Below are 17,502 nucleotides of genomic sequence, written 5' to 3' on the forward strand. Positions count from 1 at the left end.
GTTGGTTCGTGATGTTCTTGTTTCAAGGTTACGTTTCGTGTATGCATCTACATAGACATACGCACACATGCATATATATATATATATATATACATATATATATATATATATATATATATATATATATATACATAAATAAATGTATATAGTATTATTGTATATACTCTGTTATCTAATGTGATATCTATATTCAGTACTTTGTTTGGATATTGTAACATCAATGACTAGTTACCTTGCCTTTAGCATTTTGATTGTTAACGGGTAATAAAAAACAACAAGAGGAATCTTTTGAAAATAATTTAATTAGCCTTCAGACACCATTTTCTGGAAATATAAAAACGACAAGAATATAAATCTATCTTTTTTGTACAAGAACATAAATACCTAGTATGTATGATGATACAGAAACACAAAAATGTTTACATATACGTGATTGTTAGAAAGACACAAAAAATTGAACAAATTCACGAGAAAAGATTTTACAAATACTGGCAGGGGAGTACTGTGTACCGTACGTGTATATAGTACAAGTGTACCACTGCATTGTAGGTGTAAATGCATTAAAATATGTCTGTTAAGATGTCCGTCTACAATGTCTTGAAAGAGGCCAAGGAAGATTTAAGAAAAAAAATAAGATGGATTTCTGCAGGTCCATAAACCTGCAGTTGTCCCCAGAATGCATTTCCCTTGTACAGGAAATGAGCGAGTCCTGAATTATTTTACGTCACGAGGGTTTCACACGTCAAAAGAAAAACAGAATCATTATTGATAAAAATAGGTACTCTATAAATCTCTGTCTGTACAAACCTATACAGTCACTATGGATACACACGTATAAACATATACATAAGAGGAGGCCTAGTCAGTCCACAAGATGCTTGTAGTCACGTGTCTCAATCTGGTTCCAACTGGTATTAAGTCTAGTGTGTCTGCTATGAGTCAGATTTGTCAAAACAGCATCAATTATTTTGCTGGAAGTCTGCAGGTTATTCGTCATTATGGGATTATCATAAAATCACGTCGAAAGTCAGCCTAAAGGCAAGATATGCACTTGGATGACATTGAGGTCAAGCGTCGAGTAATTTTGGTGTTAGCTGTAAATGTCTGGCTTTCGTCGTTCGTCCAAGTTCAAATGTCGTTTGTTATCTTTCATATTTCCCCATCATGGAATGTCAGGGACGCTAAATTCTGAAGGGGGTCTTGTCTTTGAGTGTCAGGGACACGGCGTCTAAGAGGTCTAGGGGGGGTGTGGAGTTAGGGGCCAGTGAGGCTGTTGGTGGAAAGGTGTCATGCAGAGTCAAAGTCGTTGTCAATGAGGTTATTTATGTGAAAGGCAAGAAGGTCATATTTACAAAGAATAACAAAGAACCGGTCATAATAATATTGATGATGTAGTCACCGAGTCGTAGATTTCAGGGGTGAGTCGTGAGTCTTATGGCGGTGGTTCAGTCACTCAGTTTGGCCAGTCATCACAGTCAATAAATTATATTAAATACAAAATAACAAAAAAAATTAAATACAAAATACAACAACAGAGCATTTATCTTAAAGACACAATCTAGCGGTCGAACGAACATAGGGGCATCGTCACCGGGCGACTGGGGTGGTGGCAGTTGGAGTCCTTTCTTGGAGGTTGGGGCTCTTGGTGAAACTGATAGCTGCTGTTGTTGCTATGAACAGAGCTGCAGTTCTTTGAGGGCCTCAGACGCCACCCCTGTGAGAGAACGTGAGACAAAAATATCCCACTTTTCGCGGCTCGTGTTGGAGGGACTCCAGCAAGAACTCGAGGACACTCGCCACCCGTGACATCTCCGGAGGCTGAAACTAGATCTCGTTATGCGAATACTTGTCTATGATGGTCTTGACCGAGAAGTCGCAGGTGCTGTATATCTCGCCGCAGTCTTTTTGCAAGGTGCGACCCCGATCTGCCGCGTCGTTGTATTCCTCGATTAGAGCCTTTATCTCGTCCGGAAGCGACAGGACCTCGGCGTACTGGAGGTAGCTGTTTTTGGACGTGGAGGGGAAAAAATGGAAGAGTTAGACCCATAGCGCTACTGTTAGGTATGCGAGAGAGAGAGAGAGAGAGAGAGAGAGAGAGAGAGAGAGAGAGAGAGAGAGAGAGAGAGAAGGAGCGTAAAGTAGTTTATCTTTAAAAAAGGCAAAAGCTTCCTATTCTCCTATGGGAAAGCGGTTTCATGTAATAAGACCCATCATCCGTGTTTTGAAATGAAGTCATTATGATGTGTTATTACTTCCTGTTACATAAAATAAGAATTATAAAGCAAGTAAAAAGCAAATGGTGCAGTTGATGTAACACTTGAATAATTATTGTAATTTATGTAGTATACAAAATTCATATTAGCCATTTCAGAGGAACAAGATCCTAATTAGCTAGAATGATTGGTTTGGAGAAAGAAAATTGGACAGATAGATATGAAGCGATAAAGGTTGGTGGAAAATTTTAATATTTCGGAAAACATACTGAGAGAGAGAGAAGAGAGAGAGAGAGAGAGAGAGAGAGAGAGAGAGAGAGAGGAGAGAGAAAAAAAAAAATTTTCATACCATGATAGACGGACAGATAGGCAGACAGACGGAGACTAAGCAGGTCAGTGGGATTTGCTCATATGATTTTGGTGATTTTTAAAAAAAAAATTTTTTTATTTTATTTTATTTTTTTTTTAGAAAGAAAGAGATTGACGGAAATGGCAATATCTCATCTGTTTTGGAATACAGAGAAATAGATAGATAAAAGCGAGAAAAGGACGGGATAGCGGGATTTTCGTTTTCTCCGAAAGAAGACGAGACAAACATATAGACAGAGACGAATTTATGAAGATTAATGGAATGTTCTGCTCCCTCCGAATAAAATATTGAATAAATAAAATAATGAGATAACACAAACCTTGAGACATAGACGTCAATGCCACTCGGACAGTTTTAGGAGACAGACCACCAACAAAGCGGGCTAAATTGAGAGGTCAAGGTTATCACGACAAACTTCAGTGGGATATTGCAGAAACAAATTGACAAGGAAGCCAAGAAGCGAAGGTCAAGGGGCAAACTTCAATTGAGAGAGAGAGAGAGAGAGAGAGAGAGAGAGAGAGAGAGAGAGAGAGAGAGAGAGAGATTCTCTTCCGAGTTGCCCTCCTTACCTGAAGAGATCGACCAGGCGAGCAGCGGTGGTTCCGAACCGTGAGGTGTTCTGGTGGATTTCACAGATGAGTCGCTTCTGGCACTCGAGGTCAGCTGGGTCGAATTTCCTCCAGGTCTCCTCTCCGATGGCGATCCAGTCGAGGATGGAGAACTTTTCCCAGTCAATGGCGTAGGGGTCGAAGGATCTACAAGAGCCACGGGTGGAGGAGGGTGGGGAGGCAAAAACTCTCATGAGTTGAGGCGATATTTCCTAGTACTACAACGTTGTTTTAAGTCAGGGAGGGGATGTTTTACTTTGTACATAACACAGGATATTAGAATGTTAGTTTTGGGGTATTTCAGATTCATAATTCATGAATGATTTTTTATTTTGTTAGTATGGGAGAAATAAATCTACTGTAATTCATTGTATTATGAACATGACCTGGGAGGTGAAATATTAGATACACAAAAATATTAATGAACTACTCAACAAAACAGTTTTACTTATATATAAAAGAACTCACTCAAATCTACCGTTGGGTCTCGTCTACAAAGCAATATGTACAGACACAGGAGAGGAGAGCCTTTCCTCGAAAGACTTCCTGCCAGAGGTTCTCCGTATTCTAAAAGCATGCAAATTGGTGTCAGCGACTAACTGTACACAACAAGAGAGAAAACACGAACGTCTTACTGTACACCTTACCGTCTGTAACTAGAGTAGGAGGATTGCCCTCCGCCATAGCCTCCTCCTGTACCACCATATCCGGAGCCTCCGTAGCCGGAACCGTATCCAGTTCCATAGCCCCAAAAGATAGACCCTATGAGGATCCCAAGAGCAGCTAGACCTAAGAGAGTGAGGAGTCCGGAGGCCAGCACCGAGAGCAAGGCTGCCAAGGTCGTGAAATTGAACAGACCGAGGCCCGTCGGGGTTCCAGTGGCGCCGACGGGAATGACGAAGAGACGCCCCTCATCGTCGAACATAGACCCGTCCTCGTAGTCTAAGTCGGTGGCGTTATTCGTCGAGCATCCCATAAACAAGGAGGCCACGACTAGGCCGAGAGGCACTAACTTGGAAATCATCTTCGATTGAGAGAGTTCTTAGCACCGCTCAAGACTTAGAACTTAGAATGTAGCCAGAGAAGGAAGCGCCTCTTCCTCCCGATAACGATAAGATCTTAATCACAGTGTTAATCTGGTAATCAACCTCCAGGTGGTCACTGGGAAAGGACGTGGTAACTATAAGCTCTGAATGGTTAATAGCATTTTCATTCCAAGTCGGCTTTATATACGACCATTGAGTGACGTCACGGAGAGCCAAGGGGGGCGGGGCGGGGAGCGGGAGGAAGACCTACTGTGCCAGATAAGAAGAAATCGTTTGGTACAAAAAGAAAGAAAAGGAAAGAAAAAAAAAAACTTTTCAACCTCACTTAGTCAACAGTAAAGGGACGAGGGGGTGTGATGGGGCGGGTCATGGATTGGCCCTCCCAGTTGGGAGGGGGGGATAGCATCCAAAAGAATGGAGCAAGGGGGAAAGGGGATTTCAACCCCTTCACTCTCAAGATCCCGCAAGCCTTTTTTTAAGACACACCTGTACTTCGAGCAGCTTCATTTCATGAATTAATTAGAAAAGACAATGGGGGGAGAGTCGCGAAAAGCTTCTCTACCGATAGGTGCCACAAGGACCTTTCTCCCGGGAGCACTTCAGGGTCGTTTCGTTCGGGCGGCGCCGAAGGACCGTTGGGTAAATATCTCGAAAGATGGCGGCGTCTGGCAATGACTCGGCACCTGTTTGCCCAGAGGACTTTCTCGTAAAGAAGACCAGCCCATTAGGAGGTCCATTGATTCGCCTAATTTTCCCTTCATTTTTTACGAGAATGAAGCTCTCTCTGTCTCTCTCTCTTCATTTTAAACCCAGCAATGTCTCAGAAAACGAAGCAGTAAAGCTATAATTTTTAAAATAAGGTTAGATAAGGAAACTTTCGTTTTATTCTGATCTCATTTGGTATAGCTGACTTTGAACATCATTGGTCGATCACGAAAGGGTGCCGACAACAAGTTATAACTCCTTTAATGCAGTCAACAGAATAATGAAGCTGAAGTCACACTAAGTAGGTGTGTGTTTGGGTGCTTTGGCGGCATCGTAGTTACAAAGTTTTCGATAGGTGTTCTTAATCAAATGAATAGTTTTCATCTAAATGAGTTTATCTGGCAATTAGTAACGAACGCGTGGGGGAGGAGAAGATGGAACATCTCCCCCCCATTCTGGATGCAAATTTGTTTTGGGTGTGTACGTAACGGAAGGAGGGGAAAGGCGGTTGGGGGAGGGGGGGTGTTGACCATTTCGGGGAATTGAGAGAGGGAGGAGATTTCAGTTTTGCCGGGTGGAGATGGGCCAGTGTTGCGCGTCCCAATTAGGGTTCATTTAAAAGCTTTCCTTCACTTGGATGGGGCCATTTGACTTCCTAATCGCATCCCAGAAGGACGGATTTGCAGTGCTCTCTCTCTCTCTCTCTCTCTCTCTCTCTCTCTCTCTCTCTCTCTCTCTCTGTGTGAAGAGTGAAAAAAGGGAAACTTCCACACAGTGGATTGATAAGTGACTGCTTGCAGCTGTATCTTTGGTGAAATGAAGTGACGGTTGTTTCGATAGTCAATTTTTTCGAGGAGACAAGAGGCGTCACTGAAAGACTTCCAGAAGATCGACATTTGATTTTAGTGGTTCTTGGCAGTGGCAGGAAATTGAGATGTGAATGATTCGAGAACAGGTCATGAATTACCATCCACTAATATGATAATAGATAATTCAACGCAAGATTGTTGAAGTATATATATACAAATAATAGATCACTGTTTTGATACCGGAAAGTTTTAACTCGGTGTCAACAACCCACATTATGCTTTGTGTTCACTTCATATTTCGATGTTTAATATAAGAGTTTTTTTTCTGTTTCTTTTTTTAATGATAAAGGCTTAGCTTGAGCACATTTCCGAGGTCAAATTTAAGTCGTGTGGTTTTTTTTCCGAAGTGATCAGTTGCAAGCAATCCGGTGTGAAGGGTACACTTATGAAATGTGTATGATTATCCGTGTTTGTCTATATTTATACTCTCTTATATTAATATCTACACTAACACAAAAGCTTTCTTTAATTGTGAACAGTATTGGAAGTTAACAAACTATATACGTGTATATATATCGTTGTGTGTATGTACGTATGTATTTATGTATGCAAGAAAGGAGAGAGTAATCATTTCGTAATCTGATTATTTTTTCTATGAATAAACTCTTGTCGTCTTTCATGATACAGAAATGTTCTATCACCTTCATCCTAAGAATATGAATTATATACATGATAAATATATACAACTATGTAGACGTGATTTTTCTTCTGAATGATGCGTCCTTAAATATACTTACCAAGACTAAATATATGAAAAGCAAATGTCGTATGTACACTCATTAACTATCCTTCTATCTATCTATCTATCTATCTATCTATCTATCTATCTATCTATCTATCTATTCATTTACATCTTTAACTATGTCTATATGCGTGTGTATGTGTACGTTTAAAGAATGAGCGACATAAAGGAGCGCTAACTATTATGTCATCTAGTTATATATACAGTTAATATAGAATCTTCTTTTCTGCTCCAAATTCCAGAATGTGCAGTAAGTCAAGCTGAAGGTTTTTCTTTGTGTCCCTTATTGTTTGTCTGTCTCAAATTGTACAGTGTATATATATAATATATATATATATATATATATATATATAGATATATCTATATATGTATATATATATATATATATATATATATATATATATATATATAGATATATATATATATATATTTATATATATATATGTGTGTGTATGTATGTATGTATGTATGTATGTATCTAAAGAGATGATACTAATTGCTACCTTGAAATAATTGTTTCCTTTTTACATGATTTTTTGTTTACCTTTTCTGATAGTGATAGGAAGAGTAATAGCTGTGTTCTGCTTCCTGCTGGAGGGGGACGTCAGAGGGGTCCTTCTGACGCAGCCCCAGGTAACTGAGCACCGTCGCCAGCACCACTAGCCAGGTGACGAACAGACCCGCGCCCAGCGCCCCAAGGGCGAAAGCTTGGGCGTCAGGGGGCACGAAAGTGGCCGAGAAGTTGTAGGGTAAAAGAAACCTCGGACTCATCGCTCTCTCTTCGCTCGCTGTTTTTCGTGTAATGCTAGAAATGAATTCTCTTCTTTATTCTTACCCTTATTCTTTAGTTCACTTCTTCGGGCACATGGCTGGAGATGGTGATGGATGTCAGAAAGAAAAAAAAAGAAACAAAAAGTGCAACTGTCATATTCCGTAATCATCGTTTCTTGAAGGAGACTTAGAAAACAAAATAAATAAAAAACTTTCTGTGAAAGACGTGCATGAACATTTGCTGGCAAGTCAGTTGAGCAAATCCTGTTATTGAGCAATCACATAAAAAGAATAAATAACGACCTACCTGCATGAAGGAGTGGATTGGATAACCACTTAACCACCGCCTGTGAATAATTTCATCCAAAAGACCAGCAATGCTCGATAAGACTGAGAAAATGACTTGGCAATAAATACGCTCAGGCATAAATGAAGGTCTGCAATGGACAGAGTCTCTGAAAGGAGTGAGTTTCCAAGGAGTGAGCAACACTGAATAATGACAAAAGAGCCACTGGATCTGAAATTGCCTGCGGGCGGTGGTCTAGTGGGCGGCCAGTAAGCGTGCACAGGATTGGAGGGTGAGGTTTTGGAGAAGGTAATATTATTGATTATTTTTTGGTAGTACGCACCCGCGGTTCGCTCTGCTCGAGTAGCCAGAGCCAGAGCCGTACCCTGAGCCTGAGCCCGAGTACCCAGAGTAACCTGTATCGGCAGGGGCGGTCAGGAGGTAATAAAGGGCAATGGCACCGGCAATGCCCCAGAGCAGGATGCCGGCGGAGAAGAGGAGCAAGGTGGTGTTGAAGGTGACAAATGAGCCCGTGGTGGCATTGCTAAAGATGAAGAAGAGTCTGGGTTCGACTTCCGAACCTTCAGCATCAACATCTTGTGCCTGCTGCCTCAGGTCGGGATATTTGTTGTTGTCGTAGGCAAGGACGCAGGGGGAGAGGAGGAGCAGGGCTCCGAGAACATGCAGGAGCGTGCGGTTCATTCTCGCCTCACCCGCAAGTCACTGCACTGCAAAAGTGGGGATGTACCACGTTCAGTAAAATAGGTGGGTGGGGTGATTGAACTGACATTGATGCAGCTGGTGCTGCTGCGGGATGGATGGATACCAGGGATACAGAAAAAACATCTGGCCATGGTGCTATATTGCGTTTAGAAAAATGGCGTACTATTGTGTCCAAGGAGGGAAAGAGAGTGAGAGACGGGAGGGGAGGAGAAAGAAGGTGAGGGATGAGAACAATGGTCGTTTTACCAATGATTTCAGTGAGAAGTCATGATGCCGTCTGAACTCAAGAGCCTCAGAGGAGAAGGGTCGTTCGTATCTCAGGTTCCCCCACAGAACCCTGACCATGCATAAGAATGAACCGCAACGCCTGTGTCCTGCTGGCCACCGTTGGATATGGGTATGGAGGTACTGGTGGTCGTTGTGATGGTTGGTTATGGTGGTTGGATGGGCAGGATGAGAACGGAAGGGCGGGGCAGCTCTGTTGGGGCAAATGCCGGAGTGAAGAGTACGAGAGGTTCGTGGTTTTGGTGGTACTGGTGGTGGAAAGAGGGGGTTAGCCGGGCCAATGGCGTAGGGGGGAAGGGGAGACTTCATGGTGGGAGGAGATAGAGGAGACACCGCTGATCATCTAGTAATAACCCTGACAAAATGGAAGTTACATACGCTTTCCTGCCATAAGTGGAGGAGCCGCCGCCTGAGTACCCGGAGTAGCCGTAGCTGCTGCCGGAATCGCCACCATTAGCGTAAAAGTACAAGAGAGCAAGGAGGGCGCCGAGCACCAGGACACCTGTCACGCCCAGGATGAAGGAGGCATAGCCGACTGTGACAGAGGTAGCATTCGTACTGATAAAGAAGAATCTGCCCTCAGCATCGCCTTCTACTACTCCCGGGTACTCGTCCAGCTCCTCCGGAGAGAATCCCATGGTGCAGGTAGCAAGGCCAGCCACCAGGGCGAGGACTACCAGCGTGCGGTTCATTCGGAGGGGTAGAGGGGTTAACCTGGAATACCAGGGTACAGACTGTATGACGCTACTCTAAACTGCAACAGAGAGAGAGAGACAGACGAGAGAGAGAGAGAGAGAGAGAGGCTACACTAGAACATTACAAAAGAGAGACAGATCGAAAAATAGGAGGCAAACAACCTGCCACTTTCGTGTCGAGGGCCAAAAGCATTATAGTAGCGATGGTGTGTGTTGGTCTACTAAGAAAGCCACAGAGAGGTAACTCGGTATCGACGAGTCCGCGGGGCAGCCGAGCTATGTGACTCATTTTCAAAACATCTTTCAGACAAAACAGAGTGGGGCGGGGCCTTGGTCTTGCTTTTATTGTTTTGTTTTTGTTTATTGTTTTTGCACACTTACAGAAGCCTTACCCTTGATCAGACAATACCACTCAAAGGTAATCAACTTGTCCCTGGGCACGAATTTCTCACAAGCGTTAGAGTTAGGAATGAGGGCAGTCGGATGTTTAAGAGTTGAGAGTGGGGGGGTGTGAACATTTACCGTGGGCCTGCTGACAGGACTCGAGGTTTGTTTTAGGGCATAGAACATCGAGCACGCCAGCATTTTTCTTTTTAACTATGTACAGATTATGTTATCACAAGGTCTCCGTGCAATATAATCTGAAGGCTTTTTCAGAGGCGAGAGTCGGGCTGTAGACTTACGATGTCATTGCTTGATAATATCATATCAGGAAAAAACTATGGTAAGCTTTCAAGCCCTTGACTCAAGTCTCGTAATTGCTTTCTGATTACCTTGGAACGATGCCCTTCGTGAACTTGTGGATAACTACAGTCTGATGCATCCAAAATCATGCACTGTGGTCTAACAAAACAAAAGCAGTAATAACAATAGAAATGATATTGATCATGGTAACAATACTGCCTAACAATAAAAAAAATTGATTGACATGCTTTTGGGTGCTCATGCTCTAATTAATTTGTCAGGTGAGGCACATGCAATGCAGATGCATGTACCTACCTTTTACTTTGCCGAGTGAATTGGACTTTTGGTAGTTAATGACATTTGACAGAGCAATGATACCTTCTGATGAATCAGTGAATAATTAACAGAATATTTTAGCAATTCAAAAAAGCAGTTGAAAGGCGAAGGTTGTCATTTCGAGGTTTGAAAATATTCTCAGAGTTTAGACGATGAAATCATCCTCATTCTCTACCATAAGTACTAGTCAGGGCAAAGACGTTTATCACGTTTAATGGCTTAAAGAAAGATTTGGCCTGGTCAGGATCGACGAGAGTGTCAAAGGGTTGTGAAAGAGTCGAGACGCTAGAGAGAGTGTCTCTCATACGTACAGGCCCACCGCGTTGGTCAGACTGCGTCCGGTGGAAGATGCGTACTCGCATCCCACCCAGTAGCAGAGGACAGCGCTTCCGATGATCATGAGCACGACGCCCCAAAGCAAGAGCCACACGATCCCTGCCCCAGAGACTGTCGTACTGGTGCTGGAGGAAGTGTTGAAGAAGGTGGCCGTAAAAAGCTTTTCCTCGAGCTCTTTGAACCCTTCCGCCTCTTCCTTGACCTCGGTCGGCGCTGATGCTTCCTCTGGGGGATCAACAGCGGCGCCTTGGGCAGCCAAAGAAGAGACAGAGAGAAGCACAAGAGCCCCGAAGAGGTTCAGGTACTTTAGAGAGAACATACTGGCCTGAAAATGAGGAGGTAGTGTGGTTTTACGACATAGTTCAGTGGGTAGTTTTAGAATGACCTCTCAACAATTTTCTATCTGCCATCTAGTGACTCAGGTTAATTAGGTTATTTTTAAAGTGTGTGGCGGTGCTACGAAGGAAAGGTGAGGAAGCTGACAGGGCAAATGGAGGGATTAAGGTTAAGGATCGGGACAAGTGCACGATTGGGCCTGGACTGGCATCGGAAACAGTGACTGATGAAGCATTTTTTCTTTCTTTTACAATCATCGTTGTTCGGTACGTACTTCTCAATGCCACGGCCATAAGAGTCGTCGGAGTAACCGCTGTAGCCAGAGCTGTCTCCACGAGGGCCTCCGAAGAGGTAGAACAAGAGTGCTAGACCGATTATGAGAGGGATGAGCAAAAGCGCGCCCAGGGCAATGAAACCGGCGTTGCCAATTGTGACGCTAACGCCATTCGTGTTACCAATCAAGCCTGGCAAGATAAATTGCCTCGCCGCCAACTCCTCATCTGTTGTGTCTAAATCCCTGTTATCCTGCTGGGCCTCGGCTGCCCACCCCACTCGCAAACATACAACAAGCACAGCAGCGAAGAAAAACGTCTTCATGTTTGAACAAAGCCTGAAAAGGTGAGAACATGTCACAAGCACGTCTTGTGTGTACGTGTCATGCCCTCTTTTTTTTTTTTTCTCTCTCTCTCTTCCATTCCAAAGTTACAATTTATGAAAGTCTACATGCACTGAGTCTGTTAGTCAGTCAGTCTGCCTGTCTGTCTGTCTGTCTGTCTGTCTGGTTCTGCTGCTGATGAAGGTCAAACAAAATGTGAGGGAATGTCCACATGCACACCAGCGCTACCATGTTAACTTTGGCTTTCCATCCTAGACACTAGATGGCAGGGGATCCTTCGCTCCTCACAGCTCCACCATGAGAATACAGCTCCCCGCTCTCAAACGTCATCATCAGCAAAAGGAAAAACAACAGCAACTACGACAACAGCAGCAGTTGCCCTCCATCGAGGTTTTTGAGGACTGAACATTAAGGGGGGAGGGGAAGAAAGATTTTTTTATTTTTTCGGAAATGAAGGGACTGAATGAATGAGGTTTACGTTTTGGAAAATTTATATGAAATCAGTTTATATATATTATATTTCACGGTACATTTTATTTTTTTTTATTAAAGGCTATATACTGAAAGGTGGTAATTATGACTAGTGCACGGGAAAAGAGAAATGAGGGATTAAACTTGATAGCTTGTCATTACATTTAAGTAACGTGTTGAAGATGTCACGTTATTTAAGATTAATGTGACTGTAGAGGCGGTTTGAAATTATGAAAAGAAGTTATAGTCTGGAATGAGTAAAAGTGATGAACTTATAAAATAGATCTTAAATGATACCTTTACAAAAGCCGCATAAGAAACAAGATGCAATGTGTTTAGAAGCGTATCTTGAGCACATTCAGAAATAGACTGATAATCTCTAGATTTAGGTAGTCGGGACCTGAACAGTAAACGTTATGACGAAAAAGGATTTGGAGATCCGTTGATAAATATGCAAATCACTTTCATTGTCAGTTGTCATATTGCCAAAATATAATGAAAAAAAGAAATTGTTTTTGCTACAAAACGTAATTCTAAAATATGTCTATATATATAATTTATTTCTAGCAGTAATCGGTCACATTATATTTTTACAGCATATGATTTTTTTGCAGTCAGTAAAGCAAAAATGTCAGTGAAGTGAGTTAGGTAATTCAGCAACAGCAACTGTGTAAAAAAATATGCAAAGTCATCATGACTTGCAAACCGAATGTGAAATGTGGAAACAAGATCCCGTAGAGTTATTTTTCCAGCCACTGCAGAATCCTTCCCACTGGTTAAGATTCCTGATTAAAATAATCATTTAAATATAGTACTTATGATTCAAGGGAAGTATTAAACTTCTCCAAGTGAATTGTATTATACTACAAAGCTGGTATAGTTTTATAGTTTCTATTCTGAAGAACACAATTGCCGATGCAATTCGTGAAACTGGAAACCTCAGACGGTGACGCATTGACTACAGCGCTGGGAGTTGTTACCCTGATTTCTTTCCTTTTCCTTCGTTCTCCGTAAGGTGCAAATAACAGATGAAGTCTCGGTGGGAGGAGAACCAAGGGCTGTAAGATGTGATTAGCGTTATGGATGCCTTAACGGACTCTCCCAGCGGACACGCAACACTTGGAACGGCAGGCAACGGACGCGAGGCAGTAGCGGAGGCACCACAACAATTATTACGTTCTTTTGCGGTTGTCGTCGTCTGTGGCCACTCCGCTATCAGCTTGTGACTCTCTCTCTCTCTCTCTCTCTCTCTCCTCTCTCTCTCTCTCTCTCTCTCTCTCTCTAACTGAGTAATCTTAGACTGATATACTGATCAGGGAGGTTACATTATTGACATGTACAATTTACAGTTTCAGTTGTACAATTGCCTGACCTAAGGATGAATTTATATTTGTTAATTACGTTGAATTCTTAGAGGTTGAATTATTTGGCTAACCAACTAGAAATTGTGTACGTATCAAAATTTTGTATGTTATTATTTTGCATCTCTAAGAAATTAGTTTCGTTAGAAATCAGATACCATAATTTAGTTAATGACATATAAAGGTATTAAAACTAGATGGAATAGGATTTGATATAATATTCCTTTTGGACTTTGCATAAAGCATATTGGTTTATAATAAAGATTATGGTAATATTTATAGTAAGTTAAATACAATTTATGACATAATGAAGAGTGAAACTAATTTAGAAAGTAAGATCTTGACAACAAGACATGGTTACCTAAGGCGCACAAAAACATTCTTGTGACGGAGCAGTTAACCATCAGAATAACTTCCTTGTTTTTGCTGTTTTTTTTTTTTTTTATCGCAACGGGAAGTCATGAGCGGAATGTGACGTCATAACGGATCATGACCAAATAAGCATCGGGCGGGTGGGTGTATTTTGGGATTCTTTGGTGCACGTAACCCATATGCTTTGTTTTTACTTGTCTTTTTTTTTATGGAGCGATAATTGTAATAACAGTTACAAAAATAATAACGGTTGTAACAAGGTGAAATACTAATTGCTGGAATTGTATTTGTGTTATAGTAGTAGGTAATAATCCAGTTTTGTGCTCTTAGTACACCACAGTTTATTGACTAAAGAAATATTTAGTTCAAAGGGGCGAGTTAATGTTCGATTTTGGAAACTCCTAACTTATTTCTCTCTCTCTCTCTCTCTCTCTCTCTCTCTCTCTCTCTCTCTCTCTCTCTCTCTCTCTCTCTCTCTCTCTCCTTGCGAAATACTTCTGAATTTAGAAAGAAGTGATAAAATACCTCAGGTGTTTCGTCATACTTTGGCAATACCACAAGAGACTCGTTCCGTGACATCTGAAAATTCGACCAAGATTTTTACCCGATGTGTCTCAAGAGGCGCTTTTGAGTCTCACTGAGCAGACACGGCGAATGTACATTCTTACATTCTTAAGAGAATAAGATGGAAAGAAGTCGTGCTCTGAACAGCAAATGCAAGAATAATGAAATGACATAGAATATGAATTCTGAAACGAAAAGGTAGATTCAAGGTGAGTGGTCATGAGCCAAGATCAGTCGAGTGGCTATGTACAGAAATGGGAAAATAGGAAAATAAATCTTGCACCAGCAGAGGAAACTGTATTCACATGGGGACGCTGTTTTCTTGTTTAAAATGATCGGGTTTTCCCTTCGTCTTTTCTCTCATTGGACACAATGGCATCCAATAGCCGTAGAATGTTATGTAGGTTATTTAAAAATAGAGCAAAGGATTTTTTTAACTAGAAAAATAAGATTAAAAAAATGGATTATTTACAAAATCTTGAGGATTTCACCGCTAAGAATAGCGTTAAACCCCTCGTGACACTTTGTTGCAAGCTTATTGAAAGGAATGAATGTCCTGTTTCCTTAAGACAACCCCAGTGATCAGACACCCTTGAAGCTTATTTTAGCTACTATTTACAGCATTATTTACAATTATTTGCAAGGCATCTAAAAGGAAGGTACTTGATTAAGCTCAGTCTCCTTTCTGAAAAGCAGAAGAGGTTGTGAGTGATTCTATTTACAACTTTTAACTTACAACTATAATAAATGTACAGTTTTCTTTATACCTTAAAGTTCATTGAAAATTTTATTGCAATTATTTTCATAATTCAAGAATTAAACTTAATTTCCTGAAAGACAAATTAAGAAATATATATTGAATGGAATTTTAACTTGTTTCTTAATGTAATGAATAAATGAATGAATGTGACAGTGATAATGAATCTAGTCATGAATGGGAAGGTAAATTTACACAATGACATCTATGAAAGAATGAATGAATGGTAATTGTTACAGTAGGATACTCGCGAATAGTGATTGTCAGTTAACGAAAACCTTCCAAAATATGAGCTATTTGTATGCTTGAAAATACTTCGATTTTCAAGACTGACAAGAAAACACTTAATACTGCGAATAATGATTTCATATTACATAGAATTTATCTCTCTCTCTCTCTCTCTCTCTCTCTCTCTCTCCAACATGAAATTTACCTAGCGTAAGATACATAAAAGATCATTTTATTTTAAAAAGAATGTGAATGTAGAGCTCTCTCTCTCTCTCTCTCTCTCTCTCTCTCTCTCTCTCTCTCTCTCCAACAGAAATTTACCTAGCGTAAGATACATAAAATCATTTTATTTTAAAAGAATGTTGAATTTAGAGCTCTCTCTCTCTCTCTCTCTCTCTCCTCTCATCTCCCCTCCGCCCCTCTCTCTCTCTCTCTCTCTCTCTCTCTCTCTCTCTCTCTCCAACATGAAATTTACCTAGCGTAAGATACATAAAAGATCATTTTATTTTAAAAAGAATGTGAATGTAGAGCTCTCTCTTTCTCTCTCTCTCTCTCTCTCTCTCTCTCTCTCTCTCTCTCTCTCTCTCTCGTGACTTTGGTCTCTGTATCAATGAAAAGGCGATGATACCCGCACAGAACCTCTAAATTTCGGCAAAAATAAAAAGTAACTTGTTTGGGAAGTAAACATTATGCCTCTTTTCAGTTACGAATAATTACTGTACAATATTACTATCTGAAGTAACGTATTATACTTTAAGACTTTAATTTGTTTTAGTACTTAATGTTTAGCCTCTTTTAGACTTTGTAACAAAAGCGTTCATGGATAAAGTCTCTATCATCATTGGTTGCATGAAACGCAACAGCCACGTGCGAGATTTGTTAAACAAAGATGTTACTCGGTGTTGCGTCACCACGTATTGCGTCATGGGTTCTGATATATGACGAAATGGTTACTTCGAAGAATATTAGTCCATACAAATGGGAATCTTGAATTGTTATCCTTGCAGTTATTCTACAAAATCAGATATGGTTAATCTTTTTAAATCAATACTAGTGCAATAGTTAACTGAATAACTACTTTACTATAAGAGAACATAGTTGCATTAAACAGTAGCGAGAAGGTAAATTTTTAATTAAATTAGTTCTGGAATCTTATTGCTTAAAAACGGACGTGGATGCTAAAAATAATCCGTGTAAAAATTCCGATTTTGAAGCAAGCTTTAACAGCTTATAAGAATTCTGTGGTGATTGTCTTCAGTTATAATATGCTAAACAAAAGATATAAGTAGCACGAAAATTCAAAGGTTAGTGCATTCATTTCAGACTTGTATTGCCAACTTCAGCCAATCTTAGATGTGATCCTTTTCATCGCAAACTTTACTCATCACGCGGCCCTCAACTCTTTCTGCAACAGTGATACTAAGGCTGAAGCTAACTAAAGACGAAGAAGTTGATGACACTTCTTCCCGTTTAGTCTCTTCGCCTTGCAGCGCATCTGTCTGTCACTTCAGAGTCGAGGCCTTCAACATTCACAACTTTTGGTGCTCGTATTTTCTACCTTTTCCTGAATTTCTTGGCGAAACTTTGCCTACGATGGCCACTATATCTCACTCACACTCGAGAGAAGTCCTGATAAATACCAACGAACAGATAGATCACTGATGATGAATCACTCGTCCAAAGATATCTCCCGGGTCGAGGGACTTCTGAGTTTGTTTCAAGGGACTGAGAGATGGATGATGGATGCTGGAGTAGTGAGATGCTGCGGATGACTCTGAGTAAGTGTGTGTCTGTTCTTTTTTCCCGATGAACTTGAAAGCCACGTACCTTGATATCACAAAAGGAGGAAGGTTTAGCTAAGCGTAAGTGCGTGTAGCTTCAACTACTGGTCAGAGCTAACTGATGCCAAGTGTCTCATTGGAGTCTGTTATATATCCCCGCCGATCGTTACTCTCTGAAGACCCGTGGCCTGATTTTCATAAGTCCCTCCTTCCCTCCCTCCCTCCCTCCCTCCCTTCATCAGTAAACTATCATCACCACATGGCACTAATGCAGACGCACACACTCACACAACCTACCCTCCTCTATCTCTCCAAAACTTTATCTCAACCTCCCCCTCCCCCACTCC

At 41.2% G+C, this 17,502-nt stretch overlaps 1 protein-coding gene across 4 annotated transcripts; it reads right to left on the reverse strand.

Annotated features, from left to right (window-relative positions):
• Positions 1-283: 283 nt before the first annotated feature.
• Positions 284-17,314, reverse strand: LOC135219162 (uncharacterized). 4 transcript variants are annotated; one of them, XM_064255690.1, is made up of 4 exons: positions 17,202-17,314; positions 8,997-9,332; positions 3,153-3,338; positions 284-2,002 (listed from the first exon to the last, which is right to left on the reverse strand). In XM_064255690.1, the coding sequence occupies exons 2-4, from the start codon at positions 9,308-9,310 to the stop codon at positions 1,825-1,827; spliced, it is 678 nt and encodes a 225-aa protein (XP_064111760.1). In that variant the 5' UTR covers positions 9,311-9,332; positions 17,202-17,314; the 3' UTR covers positions 284-1,824. The 4 variants fall into 4 exon arrangements, with proteins under 4 accessions (XP_064111760.1, XP_064111758.1, XP_064111759.1 ...); XM_064255688.1 differs by lacking the exon at positions 8,997-9,332 and adding an exon at positions 7,954-8,338 and having other exon boundaries at positions 17,202-17,312; XM_064255689.1 differs by lacking the exon at positions 8,997-9,332 and adding an exon at positions 11,280-11,615 and having other exon boundaries at positions 17,202-17,280.
• Between the last annotated feature and the right edge of the window lie 188 nt (positions 17,315-17,502).

This window comes from Macrobrachium nipponense, chromosome 1, assembly GCF_015104395.2.
Source record: "Macrobrachium nipponense isolate FS-2020 chromosome 1, ASM1510439v2, whole genome shotgun sequence".
In the NCBI taxonomy this organism is placed as follows: domain Eukaryota; kingdom Metazoa; phylum Arthropoda; class Malacostraca; order Decapoda; family Palaemonidae; genus Macrobrachium; species Macrobrachium nipponense.

Excerpts from the sequence above, each read along its gene's own strand:
- LOC135219162 (XM_064255687.1), bottom strand. The coding sequence starts at position 4,215 with ATGATTTCCAAGTTAGTGCCTCTCGGCCTAGTCGTGGCCTCCTTGTTT. Across the intron at positions 3,339-3,838 it reads TCCTACTCTAGTTACAGACG|ATCCTTCGACCCCTACGCCA; the intron begins GTAAGGTGTACA and ends TGGCTCTTGTAG. Across the intron at positions 2,003-3,152 it reads CGCCTGGTCGATCTCTTCAG|CTACCTCCAGTACGCCGAGG; the intron begins GTAAGGAGGGCA and ends GTCCAAAAACAG.